Below are 22,965 nucleotides of genomic sequence, written 5' to 3' on the forward strand. Positions count from 1 at the left end.
AGCCCATAGTAAGAAAGTCTTAAGATAAAATTTAAAAATAATTTCACAAACATTTCAAAAATCTTTAAATACACATTTAAGTACGCAATTGTATTTATGATATCACATCACAAACAAAAGCATTCCAAGCATTTTGTAATCTGGCAAATAGAACCACCAGATACAGAGCTGCCACCTGGTCAAAGAAAATCGAAGCCGGCAGAATGCAGTGGCTTAAAATGAAGCTTCGCTTTGTAAACTTAATTTTACTATTAATAAGCTCAACATGTGCCCAATTGGGGGGCGATCCCAACGGCTACCTCACCTACTGTCCCTGTATGGGTAAGTTTCACTTGGAAATCATCAAAGAACGCCAACTAAACCGCGCTTTTCAAAGGACGCTTTGGCAACCAGGCCGACCATTTCCTGGGATCATTGGCCTTCGCCAAGGCGCTTAATCGCACCCTGATCCTGCCGCCGTGGGTGGAGTATCGCAGGGGCGAACTACGATCCCGGCAGGTACCGTTTAACACATACTTTGAGGTGGAGCCCCTGAAGGAATACCATCGCGTCATCACCATGGCAGATTTCATGTGGCACCTGGCCGACGACATTTGGCCAGAATCGGAGCGAGTCTCCTTTTGCTACAAGGAACGATATAGCCTTCAGCAGGAGAAGAACGATCCAGACAAGCCCAATTGCCACGCCAAGGATGGCAATCCTTTTGGTCCCTTTTGGGACACTTTTCACATAGACTTTGTGAGGTCAGAGTTTTATGCGCCACTTCATTTTGATGTGCACCATAGCAACGAGGCTGCCAAGTGGCAGGCCAAATATCCTGCAGAATCATATCCCGTACTCGCGTTCACCGGAGCTCCGGCTAGTTTTCCTGTTCAGCTAGAGAACTGCAAGCTGCAGCGCTACTTGCAGTGGAGCCAAAGGTATAGGGACGCATCTAAGGATTTCATCCGAGAGCAGTTGCCGCGTGGTGCCTTTTTGGGCATTCATCTGCGCAACGGCATCGATTGGGTGAGAGCCTGTGAGCACGTCAAGGATAGCCAACATCTGTTTGCCTCGCCGCAGTGCTTGGGTTATAAAAATGAACGTGGTGCACTCTACCCGGAGCTCTGCATGCCCTCCAAGGAGGCCATCATCCGCCAGCTAAAGAGAACCATTAAGAACGTGCGCCAAACTCAGCCGGACAACGAAATCAAATCAGTTTTTGTGGCATCAGACTCCAACCACATGATCGGTGAACTGAACACGGCCCTCAGTCGCATGGGCATCAGTGTGCACAAGCTGCCGGAGGATGATCCTTACCTGGACTTGGCCATTCTCGGACAGTCGAACCACTTTATCGGCAACTGTATCTCCTCCTACTCGGCATTCGTGAAAAGAGAACGAGATGTGCACGGTTTTCCATCGTACTTCTGGGGATTCCCCAAGGAAAAGGATCGCAAGCATACAAACGTGCACGAGGAGCTGTAATGGATCAACAGGAATATCTACTTAAATACTCGAATAGGCTATTTTTCGGTTTTCTTTCCTAATACTAGACAGTTTTATTACATTGATTAAGCAATAATTTGACTTCACTTCTTGATTAAGTAAGATAAAAGATTAACTACTGAATTTACTTTTGAAAGTTACCAATGTTTTTTCGAATATTAGTTTAGTTATTGTTTATTCTTTAAGCTTTAATTCTTAAAAAGGGTTTTAATGAAAACCGTTAAATGCCTTTAAAAACACTACAACTTAATTGTAAGCTATTAAAGTATTCCTCGCATTTATCAAAACACTTGTTTGCTACCGATTTTACTTATAAATTTATTCAAGTTATCCAGCCCTCTCGTATTCTTGAAAATAATTTAGGTCGTCACTCCATTGCCCCGAGGCCAGCATTTGTTCATCATCAGAGCAGTTTTTTGGAAGTGGTGGGCCTAGTGTATCAGCTTCTGGGATCGAGCCAGGTCCAGTTGCGCCGAGGAGACGCTCGTTAGACCCTCGCGCACTGTGCTGAGGTTCTCCTTCCATGCCTGCAGCAGATCGCGAAGCTGCTCCCATTGTGGTGCTCCGAAGGTTCGGTGCATTGTGGATGAAATGTGTACCTTTTGGTTGGCCTGATCTAAACGTGCGCGTACCAGCTTTGTTTTCAGCACCTCGATGACGAAGGGCTCAACCTCGTCTTCGTTGATCTGCAGCTCCTTGGTTAGCGTTTCGAATGTCATCTCGGGGCTGCTCTCGGCCAGCTGCATGAAGGTCAGCAGACGCATCTTCTTCATGTTCTGCTCATGGTTCAATCCCTGCGAGTTGACAAACTCCCTGTGATCCTCGTAGAACTGCACGTACGCTGGCAGCTTCTCGGACACGAAGATGGACAGCAGGTCGTGGATGAGGTCGCCTTCCAAAAAGCGCACAGGCTTCAGCGACAGCAGAGGATCCAGCAGGAATGTATTGGGGTCGGCCAAGGCAGTCACAATGCACTTCATGGCATCTTCACGGGCCACACAAGCATTGTCCGCCGTGTAGGTGCCCAGCAGCTCAATCATAACCTTGGAAGACAGCTCCAGATTGGTGTCCTTGGTCACGTCGTGCAGCAGGCGGTACAGCTTCTGCATCTGTTCCGACGAAGGTGGGCAGTTGGCAAACTGGGACTTGAGCTGATCCACACCTGAGAAGACCTCCAGCACCTGTTCGCACTGCTTGGCCACCTGGACCAGGTGGTAGTACACATGGTAGCGTAGGGGAGAGGCGGTGTCCAGGTTGTTGAACAGACGCCACAACGACTGGAGGCAAACCTTGCCCAGGGGAAGATTGGGAGCCTTGGTCATCTTCTCGCAGTAGGCCAGCACAATGTTCTCACCGCGGTCCAGGGGTATCTGAAATATTGAAGGTTATTATATGTTGCTTATATTGTATTCCGTATTACTCACCGTGATCATGATGGACACAATGCTGTTCAGAATGCCGTCAATCTGCGAGGGCTCACCATCCTTAAAGCAAACGTCGCAGACGCCGATGATCTTGTGCAAATCATCCTCCACACCTTTATTGGACTTCTCCGATGAGATTTCGGCTCCCAGCTTCTTGAAATACTTGCGCAGCTCTTGCACCTTTTAATAAATTGCGAATAATATTAGTTTTGTTTTGCAGCAAGAGGAAGACATAACCTCAATTTGGGCAAGGGGCCGCCCAAATACATGGCTAAAACAGGGCACTTTCACTTTACCTGCTCGTCCAGGGACAGGTCTATGAAAACCGGATGCGATGTCATGATTTTGTTAAATGTTATTCCACTTTTTTAAACAAATGCAGCTGAAAATAACACGCACACACGTCTTCGGCGCTTTGACAGCTCGAAAGGAAAGAGAGCGACCAGTGCTGCCGGCCTGGTCCGTTTCCCGCCAAGTAGCGATGCTCTCAAAGAAGGGACCGAGTTAAATTAAGGTGATATTAAAATACACTTAAAATATATAACATTCCTCTGAAATTCACTCAGTTCAATAGAATAAAAATAGTTATGGTGTATTAATGTTGACATGAAAATCAATTTTATAAATGTTTTGGCGGGATTCTAGCTAACAATAAATCTTGCCAAAAGGAGAGTTGCCGGATCTTCTGAACCATATAGTCACAGTGACTTCTTAGCCGTACCGTTACTAACGTTCTAAAACCCGTTTCTCCTGAATTTTAAATTTCCCATTAGCAGTTATTTTTTTTACATTTAGCACTTTACAGTTAAGCAAAATGACACGATTTTTGTTAAATTGTTAATTGCGCGCCAGTCTGGCAACTCCGCTGCAGCTAAGTTATATTGCTCGCCAAATTTATATTATATTTGTATAACGGGCGAGAAGAGCATAGTAATGCCAGCTAATCGCGGCGGAGAATTATGAAATACACGACACACACGCAGCGTGCGGCTTCCTAGAGCCACAGAGATTCCGCGGCAGGCGGCACAACCGTTTCTAGTCAACCACTATCCTCAGCAGAACTCGTGATTACATGGCTACATCGGATTTTGTTCTGGGCGGCCTGGCCTCCGTGGGGGCCACCTTCTTCACCAATCCCATCGAGGTGATCAAGACTCGGATCCAGCTGCAGGGCGAGCTGGCGGCGCGGGGTACCTATGTGGAGCCCTACAAGGGGATTGTCAATGCCTTCATCACGGTGGCCAAAAACGATGGCATTATGGGCCTCCAAAAGGGCCTCGCACCAGCCTTGTACTTCCAGTTCATCATCAATTCCTTCCGGTGGGATTATTAAATAGCTATACTTTACAATTATTAATTATTACTTCGAATTTGTATTCTCCAGGCTTAGCATTTATTCGGAGGCAATGGAGAGGCGGTGGATGCACAACAGGAGGGGCGAGGTGTCCTACGGAATGGGACTATTGTGGGGCGCCATTGGCGGCGTCGTGGGCTCCTACTGCTCCAGTCCATTTTTCCTGGTACGCCCAATGTGGGAATGCTGCGGAAGGTTACATAAACAAATAGCTTATCTAAATGAGCCGCGTGCTCATCAGCATTATGGACCTTCCACAGATAAGGGACTTTATTGGCAACTGTCTATCAGTATCTAAATATTAACATTTCATGATATCCAGGGAGAAAGTAGCATACTTCTAAATATTCACATTTTTTTCCAGTTTATGGTTGTTTGCATTGCTTATTACTTTATGACATAACGCATTTATTGTTGGCCTATTTATATTAAGACATTTTCAAGATCTAGAAACAGAAAAAACATTCGCTAAATAACTTAATTAGTATTGTAGACTATAACTTATAATCACAATCAATTAACATGTATTAGATCATTTGCTTTTTTCTATTTATTCTCTTATTTACAAGGTTGATATTTCTATAATAATAATTATGGTCCCTTTTTTTGCATCCAGATCAAAACTCAGCTGCAGTCACAAGCCGCCAAACAAATCGCCGTGGGCTACCAGCATGCGCACACTTCCATGACCGATGCCCTGCGTCAGATCTACTCCAGGAATGGAATACGAGGACTGTGGAGAGGATCTGTGGCCGCATTACCCAGGGCGGCTTTGGGATCAGGTGCCCAGATAGCCACCTTTGGCAAGACCAAAGCCCTGTTGGTTCAGTACGATCTGGTGACGCAGCCCACGTTGAACTCCTTCTCGGCTGGCTTGATAGCCGGATCCATTATGTCGGTGGCCATAACGCCGCCAGATGTAATCACCACGCGTCTGTACAACCAGGGCGTGGACGCCGAAGGACGCGGTCTTCTTTATCGCGGATGGGTTGACTGCTTTGTGAAAATCTTAAGATCAGAGGGCGTTTATGGTATGTACAAGGGCTTCTGGGCCAACTACCTGCGCATTGCCCCCCACTCAACCCTTGTGCTGCTATTCTTTGACGAGCTGGTCGCCGTACGCACAAAGTATAGTAATCAATGACCCCGAAGATCACTGGCTAGGTAGCATTAATTTAAGTACAAAATTGTTTAAATCGTTTATACTACCCGCAAATATACACATTGTTTTTTATTATTAAGCCAAGCTTAGATAAACACAATTGATATGCAACAGAATGTAAAGTGCAGCATACAATTTGTTTGTCCAAATCTGGCTTTAGTCTTTAGTGAGTAGCTTAATGTCCTAGTTCCAATCTCTTAGATTAGCAAAGCCTCAGAACCAACTTGTGCCTTCATTAAGCTAATTTAAGAGCTCTTCCTGTAGCCATTAACCGTGCAATATTTTGGTGAAATAAACCAGTTAGTATGTTACATTTTAACGCATATTGCTCTCAAGTCTTAAGCAGCTTTCTTATCGCAAGTGTAGCGTTAGTGATCACTAGATTGTGATACAGAACGGACGTCTCATTGATGGCTACGTCGGATTTTGTGCTGGGTGGCGTGGCTGCCATGGGCGCTGGTGTCTTCACCAATCCCGTCGAGGTGATCAAAACTCGCATTCAGCTACAGGGAGAGTTGGCCGCCCGAGGATCGCATGCTCAGCCTTACAAGAGCGTCTTCCAGGCCTTTGTGACCGTGGCCAAAAACGATGGAATTCTTGGCCTGCAGAAAGGATTGGCTCCAGCGCTATGCTTCCAGTTTGTAATAAACTCGTTTCGGTAGGTTAAAGCTGTAATCCAACAAAGAGTTTCCCAAAAGTATACATATGTGCTCTGTCCACAGATTGAGCATATACACCCATGCCGTAGAGAAGGGTTGGGTACACAACAACAAGGGCGAAATCTCCTTCGCAAAGGGCATGTTCTGGGGAGCCTTGGGCGGCGTTGTGGGTTCCTATTGTGCCAGTCCCTTCTTCCTGGTAAGCGATTATGTAAATCAAACACTGAAGGTGTCTGCTTCCGCGAACATTTGACAATGTCTAGCCGTGATAAGATAAGACCACTGATAGCTACATTTCCATTCTAGATCAAGACGCAACTTCAGGCACAGGCAGCCAAGCAGATCGCCGTTGGTTATCAGCATCAGCACGCCTCGATGAGCGATGCGATTAGGAAGATATACAGGAAGAACGGCGTCTTTGGACTCTGGCGAGGATCGTTGGCGAATGTGAGCCGTGCCACTGTTGCGTCCGCCGTTCAAATCGCAGTTTTTGGCCAGGCCAAGAGTGTGTTGAAGGAAAACGGAGTGGTTACTCATCCCACAATCTTGTCCTTCTGCTCTGGCTTAGCCGCTGGTTCATTTGTCTCGTTGGCAATCACTCCATTGGATGTGGTTACCACTCGTCTTTACAACCAGGGAGTTGATGCCCAAGGTCGGGGCATTTACTACAGGGGCTGGTTGGACTGTGTGCTTAAGATCCTAAGATCGGAGGGTATATATGGATTGTACAAGGGCTTTTGGCCCATTTATCTGAGGAGTGCTCCATATTCCACGTTGGTGCTTTTGTTCTTTGACGAACTAATTGCGCTGAGGGAAAAGTATGATCTTCACTACTAAACGAAAATTACTTAAAAAAAGAAGGGCTTTTTGAATGCTTAGACGTATTATGAAGTGGTTTTACTTAGTTAACTATTTAGTAGTTACGTTTTAGTAGCATACAATATATTTGAAACATAACCGTTTCCCGGATATTGCAGTCAAAATAACAATTCAAATTTGATCCTTTGGAGAGGGTAAGTAAGATTCAAACAAGTCAAAAGCAATAATAAAAAAGTATTCTTATTCTTTGGCGATTAAATAAAGATAAGTCCTTAAAATCCATTCCTAACCATCCGCGAAACTATCGATATCCATACATGAAACTATCGATAAATAAATCTGTATATATAACTATCAAATAACTTTAATAAATGCTTTATAACATTTTCTCAAAATGATTTATTTGTTTTGCCTAATAATTAATAATTCAATAAAAAATTCAAAATTATTTTCGAATTCAAAATTAATGAACCGCGAATACTAATTTCTTTCTTATGCGAATTTTAATTTTTAAGCACCAATTACAAGAGTTCAAATAATTAAATTAATCTTTTAACCCGCCATGTGAGCATTTAAATTTTAAAATGTATGCTACGAATTCGATAAATGTAACAATCGGTCTGTCGACCACAAAGTAAACAAAATGATAACGTAAGATCAACCAAATCCAAAGTTGGGGTGAAAACATGACCAAGTCGGATTTCGTGCTGGGCGGAACGGCAGCGATGGGTGCGGTGGTGTTCACCAATCCCATTGATGTGGTCAAGACGCGGATGCAGCTGCAGGGAGAGTTGGCTGCCCGAGGAACCTATGTGAAGCCCTACAGGCATCTTCCCCAGGCCATGCTGCAGATAGTCCTCAACGACGGACTCCTTGCTTTGGAGAAGGGTCTCGCTCCAGCATTGTGTTACCAATTTGTCCTCAACTCGGTCAGGCAAGTACTAGGATTAGTGTCATATCGATATATGAATTGTAAAGGACACTTGTTGCCATCCATTAAGATCTAAGAAAATTACTATATTAGAGGGAGTATTAAACAAAGTTTATCTAAAAGTGACCGTGAAATTATGCAATGCTAAGTAATATTATTACAAGCACCATGAATTAATGTGAAATGCATATTTCTTATCTACCACTGTGAAGTAATGAACATTTAAGATAAGTCGTTACGTTTACCATTGAAAATAGTTACCTTAAGCAAAATGCAGTGTAAATACCCTTTCCTTATGGTAGGCTAAGTGTATATTCGAACGCATTGGAGCTGGGATACTTGCAGAATGAGGATGGCTCCATATCCTTCTATCGGGGCATGTTCTTTGGAGCTCTGGGCGGCTGCACGGGCACGTATTTCGCCAGTCCTTTTTACATGGTGAGTAGATCCCATCTAGAGCTTCACATCTGATCTCCCTCCATCACAGATAAAGGCCCAACAGCATGCCCAGGCGGTTAAGTCCATTGCCGTGGGCTTCCAGCATAAGCATACTTCGATGATGGATGCCCTGCTGCACATTTACCGCACGAATGGCATTTCGGGATTCTGGCGCGCTGCTTTACCCAGCTTGAACCGAACGCTTGTGGCCTCCAGTGTACAGATCGGCACCTTTCCCAAGGCCAAGTCCGTGCTGAAGGATAAAGGATGGGTCACCCATCCGATTCTTCTCTCCTTCTGTGCCGGCCTATCGTCGGGCACCCTTGTGGCGGTGGCCAATTCACCCTTTGACGTGCTCACCACTCGGATGTACAACCAGCCAGTGGATGAAAAGGGTCGTGGACTCATGTACAAGGGCTTGGTAGATTGCTTCACTAAGATCTGGAAAACCGAAGGGCTCCATGGGATGTACAAGGGCTTTTGGCCCATCTACTTTCGTAGTGCTCCGCACACAACCTTGACATTTGTGTTTTTTGAAAAGTTGCTCCATGTGCGCGATCATTATGTTTTCTCCCAGCCCAGAAACTGAAGAGTCCAGTCCTCCTGGAGGCCATTAGAATACTGTAAGTCCTCGCATACATTTGTTAAATCCCACGATGTGACAATCCTTTTACAAAACTAAACATTAAAATTGTTCATCGAAAATGATCCCATCAGTTTACCATGGGATGCAAGTAAGCTGCTATATGTTATGTGCTTTGTTGCATTTCATTTTTACCTTTCTAATAAAAGTTTAAATGAATTATATTTGCAAATAGGTAGAAACAGCATATGTGTTTGCTATTTGCAAATATTTATTGTGAAAAAGAAAACTGAAAGAAAAAGCCGCCAGTATTGCAATTTTAGTATGACCTTTCCATGTCGATAGGCGGCGATAGATGCGAACTATAACGCATTTTGTCTTCAATAGTCGATTTGGCACCGATGAGCGCAAGCACAAACTATCGAATATCGACCATCTGGAAAGTCGGCGGCGTCACATATTTTTGATTGACCAAATATATTTAAATACAATTCGCGCAAAATGGCCGCCCAGGTAACTCAGGTGCAGCAGTTCTTGAACGGCTACAAGGATGACGTGAGCCGATCGCTGCGCGATGCTTCCAAGCCGTGGACCAAAGTCTTCGATACCGTGGAGGAGAAGACCGGCGTGGACCGGGTCAATATTTTCGTGGGTGAGTGTGGATTATCCTGGCGACGTCATCGCATGTCCTTCGCCGAAACGCCCATGTGACCTCCTGCTAGTTGACGACTGCGTAACCATTGTGATTCGCCTAGAGATGCAGTGGAATATTTCGGGATGCTTATAAATAGCAACCTGTTATATATAGCAGTGTATGTGGCTGAATCAGGATGGTCGGGGGGCTTACTCACCGCCAGGTGACCAATTAGCGAATTAAACAGACGACTTAAACGCCTAAGCCCAATTAAATAGTGTGTCTATATTATCACCAAGTGCCTCCAACCAATACACCTCAGTTTCTGAGCATGCGATGTGTGCGTGTAAGCGGCTACGTAGACAGCTGGCGATGTGTGCGTCTGTTATCCACAAAAGTTTCATGTTTTGTGCTTTTCTTTGTTTACTTCAACGAAAGTACACTTTTTTTGACCAGTACGCGGTGAGCAATACATCTGGCGCATACCATTGCCACATTCTCTAGACAAAGATCTGGAGAAAGTCCAGCTCGGCGGGGTCAAAAGGTCTGAATTATTGAGACGTGGCGCTGTCGGCACACGTGGAGCCAATCTACTCACACTCACCTGTGTGTGCGTTGGTAGAGCTTTCAGTTCGTTCGTTCGGTGCTCGCCGGAGTTACCGATGTGGCTCTGGGACTATATTATGCTAATCAGACAGCGACAGGAGACGCGGCACAATGTCAGAGTTCCCTTGGTTTACCTCGGCATAGGTGAGAATGCGGTCACAATGGCAAAAGTAGCTATCTTTAATAGTCGAAGTCTATGTACACTTGCAAAAATGACTGACGTTGATTCATCATTCAAACATTTGGCCTCATTAGCTGTTCAACAATTCGGCATACTTTAATAATCAAAACAAATTGTGTAAACAAATATATGCATATTAGGGAACAATCATCTATGGAGAATTCGCAATTCACATCAAATGATCGACTATAAGGATATAGTTTCTGTGGTTTGTGACGAAACCCACCTTTTTGCAATCTTGTAGCTCAAATTAATGTACCCTCAGTCAAGGTATAAATATAATTAGCCGCCATCGAGCATGAATGACATCATAAATTTATGGCAAAACAACAGGCCGTAGTCCGCTCATCTGGGTGGGCAAAATGCAACTGGCCGGGATCAGAGGCAGGTCGAGACATCTACTGACAACAGCTAAGGGTTTATAATTAGCCAACGGCATGGGGCGGTTTAGGAACCCCAGGGATCCACGAAGGGGCGCCCTTGAAAGCAGTACGAGCACCTGGCACTGTGCCCTTCGAACAGTTAGTCTGGTAGCTAAAGTGTGTAAGTGTTTAGTTCCTTTTGATCACCCTGCGCCCTGTGGAACCGCTCCTGCCCTTGGACCTGCTTATAGCCATAAGGGAAAATGCGCCACTAGGGCAATATCAATTGACCAACTAGATGGCGAACATGGCAGTCGAGGAAATCGAGAGCAAAGTAGTTCAGTTGTTCGTAGAGAACCCCCTTCTACGCTACGGTAGATCTCCAGCTAGCAGTGATGCTATTTACTAATAAGGTATTTTATCTCATTATATTTAGGTGCTGTTGGTCTGTGCGCCATCTACCTGATCTTTGGCTGGGGCGCCCAACTACTGTGCAACATCATTGGGGTTCTGTACCCTGCATATATTTCCATCCATGCCATCGAGTCCAGCACAAAGCAGGACGACACCAAGTGGCTGATCTACTGGGTCACGTTTGGCATCTTCACCGTGATTGAATTCTTTTCGAGTCTGCTAACATCGGTGATTCCCTTTTACTGGCTGCTGAAGGTGAGCTTTGCATTCCTCACATATAAGAATCTTCTTTTAAATGCTTTAACTCCACATGTAGTGTGCTTTCCTCATATGGTGCATGCTGCCCACGGAACAAAATGGTTCTACCATCATCTACCGCAAGCTGGTGCGACCCTACTTCCTGAAACACCACGAATGTGAGTAAATTTTCCTCTTTGATATTGCAATTTTACTAAAAGGAGATCTATTTTTGCACACAGCCGTTGACAGGATCATCGATGATGGCATGAAGAAGGCCGCTGGAGTGCTGAAGCACGACTAGAAGGCGAATGTGCCGTAGCTCCGACCGCTTCTCGCTTATCCATGCATTTGGTTTTGGGCCTGGTCACCAACCTCACCTCGTATTGGTTACGTTTTGCAATAAATTTTAATTCTGTATTCATTTGTTGTTGATAAGAGCACCAGTGTTTGCTGAACCAGAAGAAATCTCCGTTTGTTAAACGTAAAAACGAAAAGGAGGCTTTTATTGAGGCACAACTATCTTTAGGCGGCTGATTCCGCCTTTTCTGGCGACGCCTCCGCTTCGGCAGCTGCCCTCCGGTTCCGCCAGGCGGTCATGTAGGTGCGCGGGTGGATGGGCAGTAGTCCGGCGATTCCCAGGAGTTCTGCAGCCGGCGTGGACAAGTGGGCACCTTTGCCCAGCCAATAGCGGATTCTCTCCGTGTTAAGGGCCACCAGTCGTTCGTTGTAATTGTTGGGCAGGGGGTCAAAGGAGCCCACCTGCTCGATGACAGGCTGGTGCTGGTTCTTGCGCCTCTAAACCGAAAAATACAGTTTCCAATTAAAAGTTATAACCATTTCAATGGCCTAAAAGTACGCACCTCCATAACGACAATGTGATAAAAAGGCCGGTTGGTGCAGCCCAGGCGTACGAAACGTATGATTTTGGCCGACTTGGCATAAAAGCGGCCAATGCCACTTGCTGGCGATAGTGACATCTCGATATATTATATATATAATACAAGTTTTAGCATAAAATAAGGATTCTTCAATCAGAAAATGTGAATTGTTATGCAAAGCATGACCGTTAAGGGAAAATTAAAAAATACCACGCTATTGGGTCACACTTTTAGTTTGCCAGCGTTGCCATCACCGACCGCCCATGTTAGACAGTTGCGGCGCCTCGGCAACCCTGGCCTGCGCACACACAAGATGGCGTCAGAGAACGAGAAGCACGAACACTAAGGAATTTGTTCAGTGGTGTCTGTGTCTGTGAATTATATTGAAGGAAAAAGAGTGTTTTGTTTATAAATTTAATTGCAAAAACTGCACATCGTCACACGGGGCGCGTGCACACACATCGGCGCACACGCACACCCACGCCCAGGCGACACCAAAACGCAAAACGGAGAGTGTGTGTTATCAATGGAGTGTGTGTTCCCCAACGCCAAGTGAATTTTTTTCGTTGAGACCGAGGGACGGAAAAAAATGGCGCCCGCAGCCAGAGCAACTTGACTTTCTTTTCGGTCCTATATAGTTAGTAGTTGCTTGCCCCCATCTCGTCGTCGGCGAGCGAATTCGGTGATTTTATTTCGATTTCGTCGCAGTGCGATATCCCCAACGAAGAAAACATAACGAATAATTGATGAAAAAGTGCTTGAGAGAGACCCCCCCAAACGTATTCGAATTTGTTGTGTACATTTTGGCTTCGAACACAGCCGCAAAAATACCATTACCAATTTCCACTTACTACTACTAGAGAGGAGGCTAGTATTTTGTACGTGCTTTAGAATACATACATACATACCTACATATACCACAAGCAAGCGAGAAGTGCAATTACATTTGCGTTTGGAAATTTTGCGCTTTTTTCTCTTCCGTCCTCCCATCCAAAAAAAAAAAAAAATCCCCGCTCCCCCCTCTCTCTGTCTTTCTCAACCCGCATTGTGCTAAATAATGTGTGCCGCCCAGAATCCGCCGCCCTTTGGCTATACCTGGGGTTTTGCGGACAACGGCAACCGCGCCGCCGAATCGGTACTGGAGATATCGCCCAACATCAACTATACGGTCAGCGGGGAGTCGGTGAGTCCAAAGTTATAGCTCTATTAAACTGATAAACCCGTTGAAAGCTGCCAGTCTAAGGATATTTCCCCCCTCTTGCCACATTGCTCCAGGTGCGTGCGTGTGGGTGTTGGTGCTGCTGTTGCTGTTGCTTTCCCACACCGAATTGTGTTGTGGCCCACCAATGCATACACACAAACGCACACACGCACTGCGTTACACTCGCTCACGGACTCGCTCGCCTCACCAACACTCGCTGCTTTCGGCAACGAACTGTGTATGTATACGGCCCGAATGGCATTCACGTATACGGTATACGTGGAAAACGAGCGACAGCAACTGCGACATACATACTTACGTACATGTACAACGTATATATGCATACGCCACACGCTTTATGTAACTGCGTTGTCATGCGAATATACGAATATGTACGAATGAACGTACGTATGTATGTTTATATGGGGGGGATGGAGCGAGTGTGTTAGAATTCTTTTACCATACATCCATACGGATTTTTTTCGTTTCCATTTCATTCGTAAACATTCATAATTTGGTATTTGTAAAACGAATGCGTACACAATTGGCTCTGTGTGCAGAGAAATTCCCAAAATACAACACGCGCACCTGGCGAGCAAGTAAATAAATAAATAGCAATAAATTCCCCCAACAGGCAAATCGGAGCAATTAATTAGCGGGAAGGTCGTGAAATTTTCAAAAGTCTGGCAGCTGGCACAGGCAATCGATGCTAATCGATATTTTTCTAGGCTATTCATGCATATATCGCTAACCTAATTTAAGTTCTATTAATAATTATTGCTTATCCATAGGTTTTGTTGTTGTTTGTTTCATTTTTTTTTTATATACTTTTTGTTGTGCAATTGACAGGAGAAATTGTGTTTGTTGTTTTTTAGTTTATATTTGCGGGCACTTACACAATGGCAAACGCGGCGAATTCGCCGCACTTGCGCGCCCGATATCTCCGCATGTGTGCGTCAGTGCCGAATTCGCCGCGCTGACTGCCCTCTGTATGTGTGTGTATGTATGTATGCACGCACACTCGACCAGAAATGACGTGTGCTCCCCAGTGTGCGTTTGGTGTCGTGCGTGTGTTTTGATTACTTTTGCCGCACCATTTTGGCGCCCATCACACACACTCTCATGCCACGATGTCCAATTGCACTCACACACATACAGAGTGAAAAAGGCGCGCTTTTTGCGAACATCCCCTCCCGCTCTCAGCGCCCATCTTCCCCCCTCGCTCATCGTCTATCATCTGTTGCCGCACTGCTGGCTGCGCAGGTGTAGCGTGGTTATTGGCGGTTATTATCAATCAGAGCGAAAACAAAAGACAAGCACTTGGCCAATAGAAGCATCAACCGCCAACAACTCGAATCACAGCCTGCAGATCTTAGCATAGCTGGTGGCGACTGTACTACCTGCCAAGTTTGAGTTCACAAAAAAAAAAGGTTCATGAAGGTCAATTCATTCATAGGTTTGAGCTGAACAATAAAACTGCCACAAGTTTACTTCCTCTCATTTGTTTAAATGGGCTTTTGGTCATTAATAATTTGTTTTTGTATAGAATCGTAGAAATGACTAGGTGCAATGTACATAGATTAAAAATGATTTTTTTTATTATTCTTTTATATAAAAGAGCGTTTGTTGTTTGATTTAGAACCTTTCTTTGAATGAAATCATTAGCCAAAATATTTATAAATAAATTTGAAGGCCAGGCTTTTATAAAATCGCAATTCCAAGGACCACGTGTAAACAAAACAAGCAACTCCTACAACATAAGCATTTTTAAGTTTATTCAAAAATAAGAACAAACCTTTAGTTTATCCCCATTAGCTAGGAGTAATAAAAGTCTTTGTTCCAGATGCCCTATTTACTATCGACGGATGGATCATTGGCAGTTCAAAAGGATGTCAAAGGCCTCACAGCTGGCGGCAAAAATAATGTCGTTCGTCGTATGTTCGTCGTAAACGATCCTTCATTTCCGCCTGGAACACAAAGGTGCGTTGGCGCTCCAGCAGCCCAAAGAGATCCCCAATGTACATATAAACAATTCTAAATCCCTTGCAGAGTTATCACTGCCGGCGGAGCATCGACGGTGGTCAAGAAGCAGGACAACAATCAGCAGGTCCTGAGCCTCGACAAGAACTGTAAGTGGATCGATTCTAGACGAATCAGAAACCCATCGATTCGATTCAGTGTTGCACGCATTGCTGTTACTGTGTTGTGATTATCTATATATTTTGGGTTTTCTGTTAATCGATTGTTTTTCTCTCTCTACTCCCGTTTATTTATTTAATTTATTTATATTTTTTTTTAATTCTCGCTCGATCTCGCTCGCCCTTGAATTCAACCCGAAAAACCGAACCCGAAACCGAAACCCAAAATCCACAATCTCCTCCGATAAATCCCATTGTGCTTGTGTGTTTGCCCGATTTTGCTATTGCACCCGATCGACCACCGACCCACCGATCATCTCGCTAACTGCACCGCACAAAAACTACAACATTACCATCTCACCATATAACACCACACACACACAACACCTCATCACTTGGCGGGCGGCGGGCGCGGGCTGATCGAACCTTCCTCCAACCGAAATGAAACGTATCAACCCATCGAATTGAAACAACAGATCTGCTGGTGGATCCGGCCACGGCCGCAGCAGCAGCAGCCGCTGCTGGTGGGGATTCGGGTCTCGCCCACCACCATACGTTGACCAATGGCAGCATTGTTGATGCAAAGACCGGACAGACGGTGCTAACCGCCGGATCTGCGGCGGCCAAGTCGCACTTCAGCTCGATCGGAGCACTGCATCTTACGCAAGAGGAGTGCAACGAGATCCTGATCAAGCGCGCCATCGCTGCCGGCCACCATCAGACGCACACGATCACCGCTGCCGATGGATCCCATCACCATGCGTCCGGCGGGACACCAAGTAAGCATCTCAAATCTGTGTTTGTTACTCCTGATCCTGACCCTCCTGCCACCTACTCCTCCACACACTACACACTACAATCAGATCTGATCCCCGATTGAAGTAATCCTACCGGAAAATACCCGGCATATTGGTACATTCTCGGTTCCGGTTGCTTTTACCTGGTTGCGTGGTTACGTTGTAATCATAGATTTTGCCATTGTGTTTAGTTTGTCTAACATTGTTTTAAGTTTGACTAACCCAATTGAACCCAAATAGTTTGATTTTGCATATTCAGTTTGTTCGGATCTTTGATTTTTTTCCTTTGTTTCTTCTCTATTTTTTTGTATCTTCCTTTGAATTCCATTTGGCTTTTGTTCCGTTGGCGGTGCAACAACACTCTTAGGTGACATACTTCCTGGTATTTCAGTTCAAGTACAGAAAGTTATACAAGGACTGGAGGATAACGAGGACTCGCAAGGCGAAGCACCCAACCTAAAGTTGGAGCCAGGCACACTAGAGTTGTCCCCGAAGACCGAACTACAGGAATCAATGCATTTCAGCGAAGTAAGCCAAACTTCTTGGATTTATTAGTGTGGTATATAACCTGTAACCTGTTTTTTTTAGACGGACGCCACCATCAAGAAGGAACGCCCGTACAGTTGCGACGAGTGCGGCAAGTCCTTTCTGCTCAAGCATCATTTGACAACCCACGCACGCGTGCACACAGGTGGTTGTTCTTGTTCCTGGCAGAATACCCGTAACATATGAACAGGCCTAATCATTCCGTTTGCCCCACAGGTGAACGCCCCCACATCTGCACCCATTGCGGCAAGAGCTTCGCGCACAAGCACTGTCTCAACACTCACCTGCTGCTTCACTCCACGGAGAGACCTTATCAGTGCCAGGAGTGCAAGAAGAGCTTCACCCTCAAGCACCATCTGCTGACCCATTCGCGGGTCCACAGCCGTGAGCGACCATTCGTCTGCCAGGAGTGCGGACGCGCATTTCCGCTTAAGCGACACCTGGTCACGCACAGCAAGTTCCACGCCGGCGAGCGACCGTATGTTTGCGAGGAATGTGGTGAGAGCTTTGCGCAGGAAAACCACCTGATTATGCACTCGCGGTAAGTTGGCTTATTAATGCTATCGATGATTTTCTGTCTTGACTGTTGATTGTTTTTCCCGCACAGCTTCCACGGTTCATTGAATCCATTTGTTTGCGCCGAATGCGGAGCTTCGTTTCCACGCAAGTTCCAATTGGTTAACCACGGACGTATTCACGGCAAGATTCCCCATTCGTGCACCGTATGCGGCAAAGAGTTTCTACAAAAGCGAACGCTAGTTTCCCACATGAGGTAAGGACAGCGCATATATTATGTTGTGACTATTAATTCTTAAATAATCTCCTTTTAAAGGCGGGTACATACCGGCGAGCAGGCGCATCCCTGTGTCAGCTGTGGCGAGGGATTCCTTACAAAGGCCGAACTGCACCAGCATGTGAGGACGGCGCACAATGGCGTCAATCCTAACACGAGCAGTGCCACCATCATAGCAAATCAACAGGTTTGTAGGATGAGCCTTTATTGAAACCATTGCACAGAAATTGACTGATTTGAATTACAAACTCAAGCAGCTACAGCAGGCCCATCACCACCAAGCCGGACAGCAAACGCATCCGCAGACCATAACCGTGGTGAGCAATCCGGGCAACTCCACGTTGCTGACTGTATCCACCACGGATGCCAATGGCGTGGCACGACCGCAGTTTGTGTGCCGGTAAGTTGTGGCAACCCAAGCACTTGCAACTACCTTAACCCTTGACTTATCTTTGTAGCGAATGCGGCAGTGCTTTTAATAGCCGAGAAGCCTTGGCACTTCACTTGCGCCTTCATACTGGCGACAAGAGCCTAATGACAGATCTGTGTGCCTTGACAGCCGCGCTGCCGGGTCACTTCTTGAGCACGGCTAGCCTGAATCCGGGCACCGTGGTCACGGCCAATCCGAATCTGGTGGGCCAGAGCCCAGTGCCAGTGCAGATCATATCGTCCACCGGTCAGGTGATGTCGCAGACCACGCTGGTGCAGGCCGCCAACTCGACCCATCCACAAGCCGTGGTAACCGCGGTGCCTACGATGCCCGTGCACGGCCAGCAGCAGCATCTGCAGCATGTGGCCCAACAGCAGCAGCAACAGCAACAACAGCAGCAACAGCAGCAGCAACATGTTGTCTCCGTGGCGCCGGCCAACAAACCGAAGTCGCATTTCTGCGCCAGCTGCGGCAAGGGATTCGCCGCCAAGCACGGTCTCATGCAGCACAATCGGCGTCACCCGAACGGCGGCTGCACGGTGCGCACACACGTGTGCGAGTGCGGCAAGGCCTTCTTCCAGAAGAACCACCTGATGCTGCACCAGCGCCAGCATCTGGAGACGAAGCCAGCCATATCGCAGCAACAGGTATGCTAGACTCCAGTTTCAGTCCAGTGCCTCTCCGATAGCCCGAAAAAATCAGATAACCAGTTAACCCACATAACTCGATATCCCGTCAATCCCGGATCTGATCCGAAACGCTCCGTTCCGCTCTTTAATGCTTTGATATTTACACACTACTTAAGTCGATTAGAGTTAATTCTAGCTGGGAGTAAGTTAGGCGGTCCTAACGTTCATGTAAAATACTAAGCACCTAAGCAATGTTATCAAATCCACAATAAACGATTCATATTGGCAACGATTCTTAAAAGGCTTTTAAAGTCAGTCGGGAAGCGGCGAACAGATTTAGCGTAATCTAAGTTAAATGTGCCACTTGTTTTGCGTCTAACTTTAATCAGCAATGCCCGCCCATTTATCCATCATCTATGCATATATGTACCACTGAACCAATGAAACCAATCTGAAACATAATCGCATTACCTTCTCCACTACTTTGCAGCTTGTTGTACCAACTACTTCTTACTAAGAATTAAGTGAAACAGAAAAACTGAAAAAAAAAAGATAAATACAACCACAAATGAAAATTAAAACCTAATCAAACGAAAATCAACTCGAGCAACATCCATTTGCACAAGCGCGTAAATTCAAACTCGGATGCGAGAGGAACTGGAGATTTTTGATCCATTCCGTTCGGATCTGGGTGAGATGTGTGCGTGTGTGTGCGGGTGTGTCTGCCTACCATATGTGAAGATGTGTCTATCTATGCGAGTCTCTTACCAAAATCTATAAACTAAAAGAAACTCATAACACTGCAATGAATACAATCTAATCGTATAGTATCAAATCGAATTCCATTCAAAGGCTTCAGTTTGCGCGTTTAGGTGTGTATGACATATCCAAATTATCGCTTATTGTCTATAAGTGTTTCTGTATATCATGATTTTCGTATGTCTTCCGTTGTTATTGCTGTTTAATTTGTTGTTTGTCGTATGCTTGAGATTTACCTAATCATAGTCGACCTTGCCTGCGTCTTCCCTGTATCTCCTCCACTATGATCTTTACATTTTTGTGCATTCTTATTCTTAATCCCTTTCTTCGAAGCGTGCGACACGCTGCTTGTTCCCTCTTTGCCTGAGCGTAATCCTTAGTTGATATTAGTTTATATTATTTCTGCATATATAGACGTATAGTCTAGTTGAGAGGCTGACATGGCCGAAAGTCTTTCACTGGCCGAAGCTAAACCTCTTTTGTCCTTCCCCACTTTTACAGGAGGCCGCCGCACAGCAGCAACTGGCAACTGCCGGCGAGCAGCAGCAGGTGCAGGTGCAGATAATGCCTGATGGCCAGATTCACGGAAAGGTAATCAAGTACGAGATCTGTCGCAGCGTATTGCCGGAGGATCAGCAGCAGGAGCAGGCGGACATGAGCGCGGAGTAATTGAGATAAAATGTAAATACATGGGACGTGCAACAGCAACAGCAGCAACACAAAAGTAGCAACAGCATCAGTAGCAACAGCAACAGCATCAGCGCATAATGGGACACCAGCACACTTGGACGGAGACAGGCAGATCCCCACCAGAAATGTCATCGGAGTGGGGGCGTATGCGTCGTAAGCGATTCCCTTAAATGTAATATTTTAGTTAGCCATAGGTTAGCGGTTAAGAAAACGGATTGTACACATAAATGTTAACTAGCGTTACAGACATGAACACACCTTATATAATATATATATATACAGACATATATAGGTTTACGTAGAGTATCTGTTAATTTTTGCGATGCCTTGGTCGCATCTAAAACAACAACCTGTATGAGTTGCAAGTTTTAAAGCGTTACGTTCAATTGGTTTTACGCATTACACGATTTTTAATAACACAACTTATACACAAACTTATATTCAAATAGACGAAAAATATTTATGCCTAAGTGTAAACTGTATACATATTAACATGAAACATAGACGACTACGGATAGTACTAGACACTAGCATGCGTTGCACTTGAATACGTAACCAGCTGCCGATCGAATCCGGACTTGGGTGTTTGCGTGGTCCTCATCGTGGGCGTGTGCACCTCGTTCCGTAGGGGGGGAGAGGGTATTCCTGCCCAGAATCGCGTTGGTGCAGCACTTTTCGATTGTACATACAGAATCCGGAGCTCGCTACAAGCCCAAGCGAATGCAGAACAGGTCCAAAAGAGCGCAGGCACTCCAGTCGGAGTCGTCTGGGGTCTAAGGAATGTGGAGTAGGTGCCTGGCACAAAAACTAGCTAACACAGATAACCAACACGTAAGGCGGGAGAAATCTTTAACGTAGGTGACTGCAATTGTATGACAACCCAAAAAAAAAAAAGAACACAATCTAGCAAGCGAGAAATTTAACTTAAAAATTATCCAATGCAAATAGAACATGAGAAGCAGCTAACAAGAACAGACACTCTTATAACCGACCCACATCATCATCATCCAATGCACGCTTGGCGACGTATATCACACTGTAAAAAATCTACATTAAGTCTTAGGAGCGAGTTAAAGCAGGCGGAACATAATTGGTAATTATCGTAATCGGATAAATGAAACAATAAATAATGAACCTACACACTAAGCATATATTTTAATATGTAAGCCTTAAAGAAATACAAAAGGAAAATATGAATTATAATAAACAAACCAACGTGTAATTGCAATCATTGCTGGCTGCATTGTTAATGAACAAAAGTACGTTCACCCTTTTGAATGTATTAGGGGGGGCGTCTTATCTGTTGATTATATAGTTTTCTATCTTTTGATAAGAACAGAGCAACATATGCCATTCATAAAATTAAAAAAAAGGCTTAGATACAACCATTTTACCATTTTGTGGTAAAATGAATATAGTTTTATTTGAAGGTAGTTCTTTTAGCTTAATTAGAAGAGATGTGCATTTTTTGGACCTACAGTTTTGTCACGCAGCGTATTGCCCAAGGAACTTTCTTTTGTCAAAAATTAATGAAGCACTTATTTATAGATCTGCTGATTAAACAAACAAACGCAAATATTTGCCATATTGACTATGAGTCAACTCAATTGCAATTTCTCAGCAGTAAAATATTGATTTACTTATGGAATGTTGAAAAGGGAAGTACGAAATTTGCAAATTTGGTAGAATGCCAAGGCAAAAGTTAGGCCAGATAAGATAAAAGAAGTTTAACACAAAAAGTTGCCTAATTGTTTTGGCTAAGCGAATACATAAGGCACTATTTATTTCCACAGGTGCCCCCCAAATGGAAGTACAAATTAGATACACACTCGTATGATCGACGGATAGGCTGGAGCACGTCGAGAATGTCCAACATGCGCAGCTACCCCCGTAGTCATTACAATTCATTCGCTGCCAGGGCTCTTAATTGTTTATAATTTTTTTTTTTTTTTTGAGTTACAAGTGAGCAATATAATATATTCGCCATGCTGCTACGTGACTGGGCTCCTCTTCATGCCCATATGGGCATCGATTGAATCCGTTTTGGGTATTCGGGCGTAAGAGAATGTCGTTTGCAAGTCGCCCTAAAAGTGCATTGTGCAATGGATGGAGCAGCAGGCGGTAAAAAAAAACATTTTCGGAGATCTCGACATTTCGGCCAACTGCCAAATAAGGGCTGACATGGACACACGTTACCTTGATGTGCGTTTTTCGGCTCATTGTTGAATTAAACTTAATTGAACTTGAGGCTATGCGACAGCCGAAACTTGCGCATAAATTTCGAGCACGCCCCTGCCGATGATTCGGTCTCAGAATTTAATTTCAATTCCAAGGAAACTCGGTGAGATGAGCGGAGATGTCATCATGGCCACCACACTCGATACAGCGTTCTGCATAGATCGGTCCACCTAATTGGTCGATGGCCATGCTTTCCGGCGCACTGCACCCAGTGGCATAGTTCCCAATTGGCGTTTGATCTGAATTGCAGCTCGTTCCAGATCCAGTTGCACTTTTATGCCCATGCCCATGTCCAAGTCAAATGTGCGCGCTGGTGTGCTGTGAATTGCTAAGCAGGCTTCACTGTGGCCGCTTTTATTTTCCACTTTAATTTTGCATTTGTGTCTTACTTCTATTGGTGTGATTTTATTTTGTGTACCCGGGCAGCAAACAAGTTTTGATTGCTTTTGGCTTCGCATGAAAATGAGTGGCGAGCAGCTCGTTGCTCATACGCCGCGTATGACGTCAGACCACGAATTAAGCAAGGAATTGGGCTTTGCTTTTCTTGATAGCTTGTTTCGCCCGGTATACA

At 45.1% G+C, this 22,965-nt stretch overlaps 8 protein-coding genes across 24 annotated transcripts; 6 read left to right on the forward strand and 2 right to left on the reverse strand.

Annotated features, from left to right (window-relative positions):
* The first annotated feature begins 172 nt into the window (after positions 1 to 172).
* On the forward strand, positions 173 to 1,557 carry LOC117136375 (GDP-fucose protein O-fucosyltransferase 1). Its single transcript, XM_033297265.1, has 2 exons — positions 173 to 321; positions 377 to 1,557. The coding sequence occupies exons 1-2, from the start codon at positions 204 to 206 to the stop codon at positions 1,465 to 1,467; spliced, it is 1,209 nt and encodes a 402-aa protein (XP_033153156.1). The 5' UTR covers positions 173 to 203; the 3' UTR covers positions 1,468 to 1,557.
* A 224-nt stretch (positions 1,558 to 1,781) lies between these two features.
* On the reverse strand, positions 1,782 to 3,354 carry LOC117136376 (eukaryotic translation initiation factor 3 subunit M). The gene is made up of 3 exons (XM_033297266.1): positions 3,209 to 3,354; positions 2,913 to 3,092; positions 1,782 to 2,858 (listed from the first exon to the last, which is right to left on the reverse strand). The coding sequence occupies exons 1-3, from the start codon at positions 3,251 to 3,253 to the stop codon at positions 1,920 to 1,922; spliced, it is 1,164 nt and encodes a 387-aa protein (XP_033153157.1). The 5' UTR covers positions 3,254 to 3,354; the 3' UTR covers positions 1,782 to 1,919.
* A 416-nt stretch (positions 3,355 to 3,770) lies between these two features.
* Positions 3,771 to 5,739, forward strand: LOC117136378 (solute carrier family 25 member 35). The gene is made up of 3 exons (XM_033297269.1): positions 3,771 to 4,232; positions 4,297 to 4,432; positions 4,883 to 5,739. Exons 1-3 carry the CDS (start codon positions 3,985 to 3,987, stop codon positions 5,408 to 5,410), a joined length of 912 nt encoding a protein of 303 aa, XP_033153160.1. The 5' UTR covers positions 3,771 to 3,984; the 3' UTR covers positions 5,411 to 5,739.
* A 78-nt stretch (positions 5,740 to 5,817) lies between these two features.
* On the forward strand, positions 5,818 to 7,054 carry LOC117136377 (solute carrier family 25 member 35). The gene is made up of 3 exons (XM_033297268.1): positions 5,818 to 6,086; positions 6,151 to 6,286; positions 6,394 to 7,054. Exons 1-3 carry the CDS (start codon positions 5,839 to 5,841, stop codon positions 6,922 to 6,924), a joined length of 915 nt encoding a protein of 304 aa, XP_033153159.1. The 5' UTR covers positions 5,818 to 5,838; the 3' UTR covers positions 6,925 to 7,054.
* A 516-nt stretch (positions 7,055 to 7,570) lies between these two features.
* Positions 7,571 to 8,983, forward strand: LOC117138319 (solute carrier family 25 member 35). Its single transcript, XM_033300350.1, has 3 exons — positions 7,571 to 7,840; positions 8,140 to 8,275; positions 8,325 to 8,983. The coding sequence occupies exons 1-3, from the start codon at positions 7,593 to 7,595 to the stop codon at positions 8,862 to 8,864; spliced, it is 924 nt and encodes a 307-aa protein (XP_033156241.1). The 5' UTR covers positions 7,571 to 7,592; the 3' UTR covers positions 8,865 to 8,983.
* A 279-nt stretch (positions 8,984 to 9,262) lies between these two features.
* On the forward strand, positions 9,263 to 11,712 carry LOC117138320 (receptor expression-enhancing protein 5). Of its 3 annotated transcripts, none has more exons than XM_033300351.1 (4): positions 9,263 to 9,510; positions 11,078 to 11,310; positions 11,372 to 11,471; positions 11,535 to 11,712. In XM_033300351.1, exons 1-4 carry the CDS (start codon positions 9,360 to 9,362, stop codon positions 11,594 to 11,596), a joined length of 546 nt encoding a protein of 181 aa, XP_033156242.1. In that variant the 5' UTR covers positions 9,263 to 9,359; the 3' UTR covers positions 11,597 to 11,712. The 3 variants fall into 3 exon arrangements, with proteins under 3 accessions (XP_033156242.1, XP_033156243.1, XP_033156244.1); XM_033300352.1 differs by lacking the exon at positions 9,263 to 9,510 and adding an exon at positions 10,061 to 10,242; XM_033300353.1 differs by lacking the exon at positions 9,263 to 9,510 and adding an exon at positions 10,934 to 11,015.
* A 58-nt stretch (positions 11,713 to 11,770) lies between these two features.
* Positions 11,771 to 12,374, reverse strand: LOC117138322 (probable 28S ribosomal protein S16, mitochondrial). Its single transcript, XM_033300354.1, has 2 exons — positions 12,156 to 12,374; positions 11,771 to 12,090 (listed from the first exon to the last, which is right to left on the reverse strand). The coding sequence occupies exons 1-2, from the start codon at positions 12,270 to 12,272 to the stop codon at positions 11,818 to 11,820; spliced, it is 390 nt and encodes a 129-aa protein (XP_033156245.1). The 5' UTR covers positions 12,273 to 12,374; the 3' UTR covers positions 11,771 to 11,817.
* A 109-nt stretch (positions 12,375 to 12,483) lies between these two features.
* Positions 12,484 to 21,384, forward strand: LOC117138317 (zinc finger protein 436). 15 transcript variants are annotated; one of them, XM_033300334.1, is made up of 12 exons: positions 12,484 to 13,356; positions 15,218 to 15,354; positions 15,424 to 15,503; positions 15,989 to 16,291; positions 16,641 to 16,837; positions 16,898 to 17,003; positions 17,072 to 17,396; positions 17,463 to 17,627; positions 17,688 to 17,835; positions 17,903 to 18,048; positions 18,107 to 18,725; positions 19,968 to 21,384. In XM_033300334.1, the coding sequence occupies exons 1-12, from the start codon at positions 13,231 to 13,233 to the stop codon at positions 20,133 to 20,135; spliced, it is 2,520 nt and encodes an 839-aa protein (XP_033156225.1). In that variant the 5' UTR covers positions 12,484 to 13,230; the 3' UTR covers positions 20,136 to 21,384. The 15 variants fall into 15 exon arrangements, with proteins under 15 accessions (XP_033156225.1, XP_033156227.1, XP_033156226.1 ...); XM_033300336.1 differs by having other exon boundaries at positions 17,906 to 18,048; XM_033300335.1 differs by having other exon boundaries at positions 16,898 to 17,000.
* Positions 21,385 to 22,965: the final 1,581 nt, after the last annotated feature.

Source organism: Drosophila mauritiana, chromosome 2R, assembly GCF_004382145.1.
Source record: "Drosophila mauritiana strain mau12 chromosome 2R, ASM438214v1, whole genome shotgun sequence".
Classification (NCBI taxonomy): Eukaryota; Metazoa; Arthropoda; class Insecta; order Diptera; family Drosophilidae; genus Drosophila; species Drosophila mauritiana.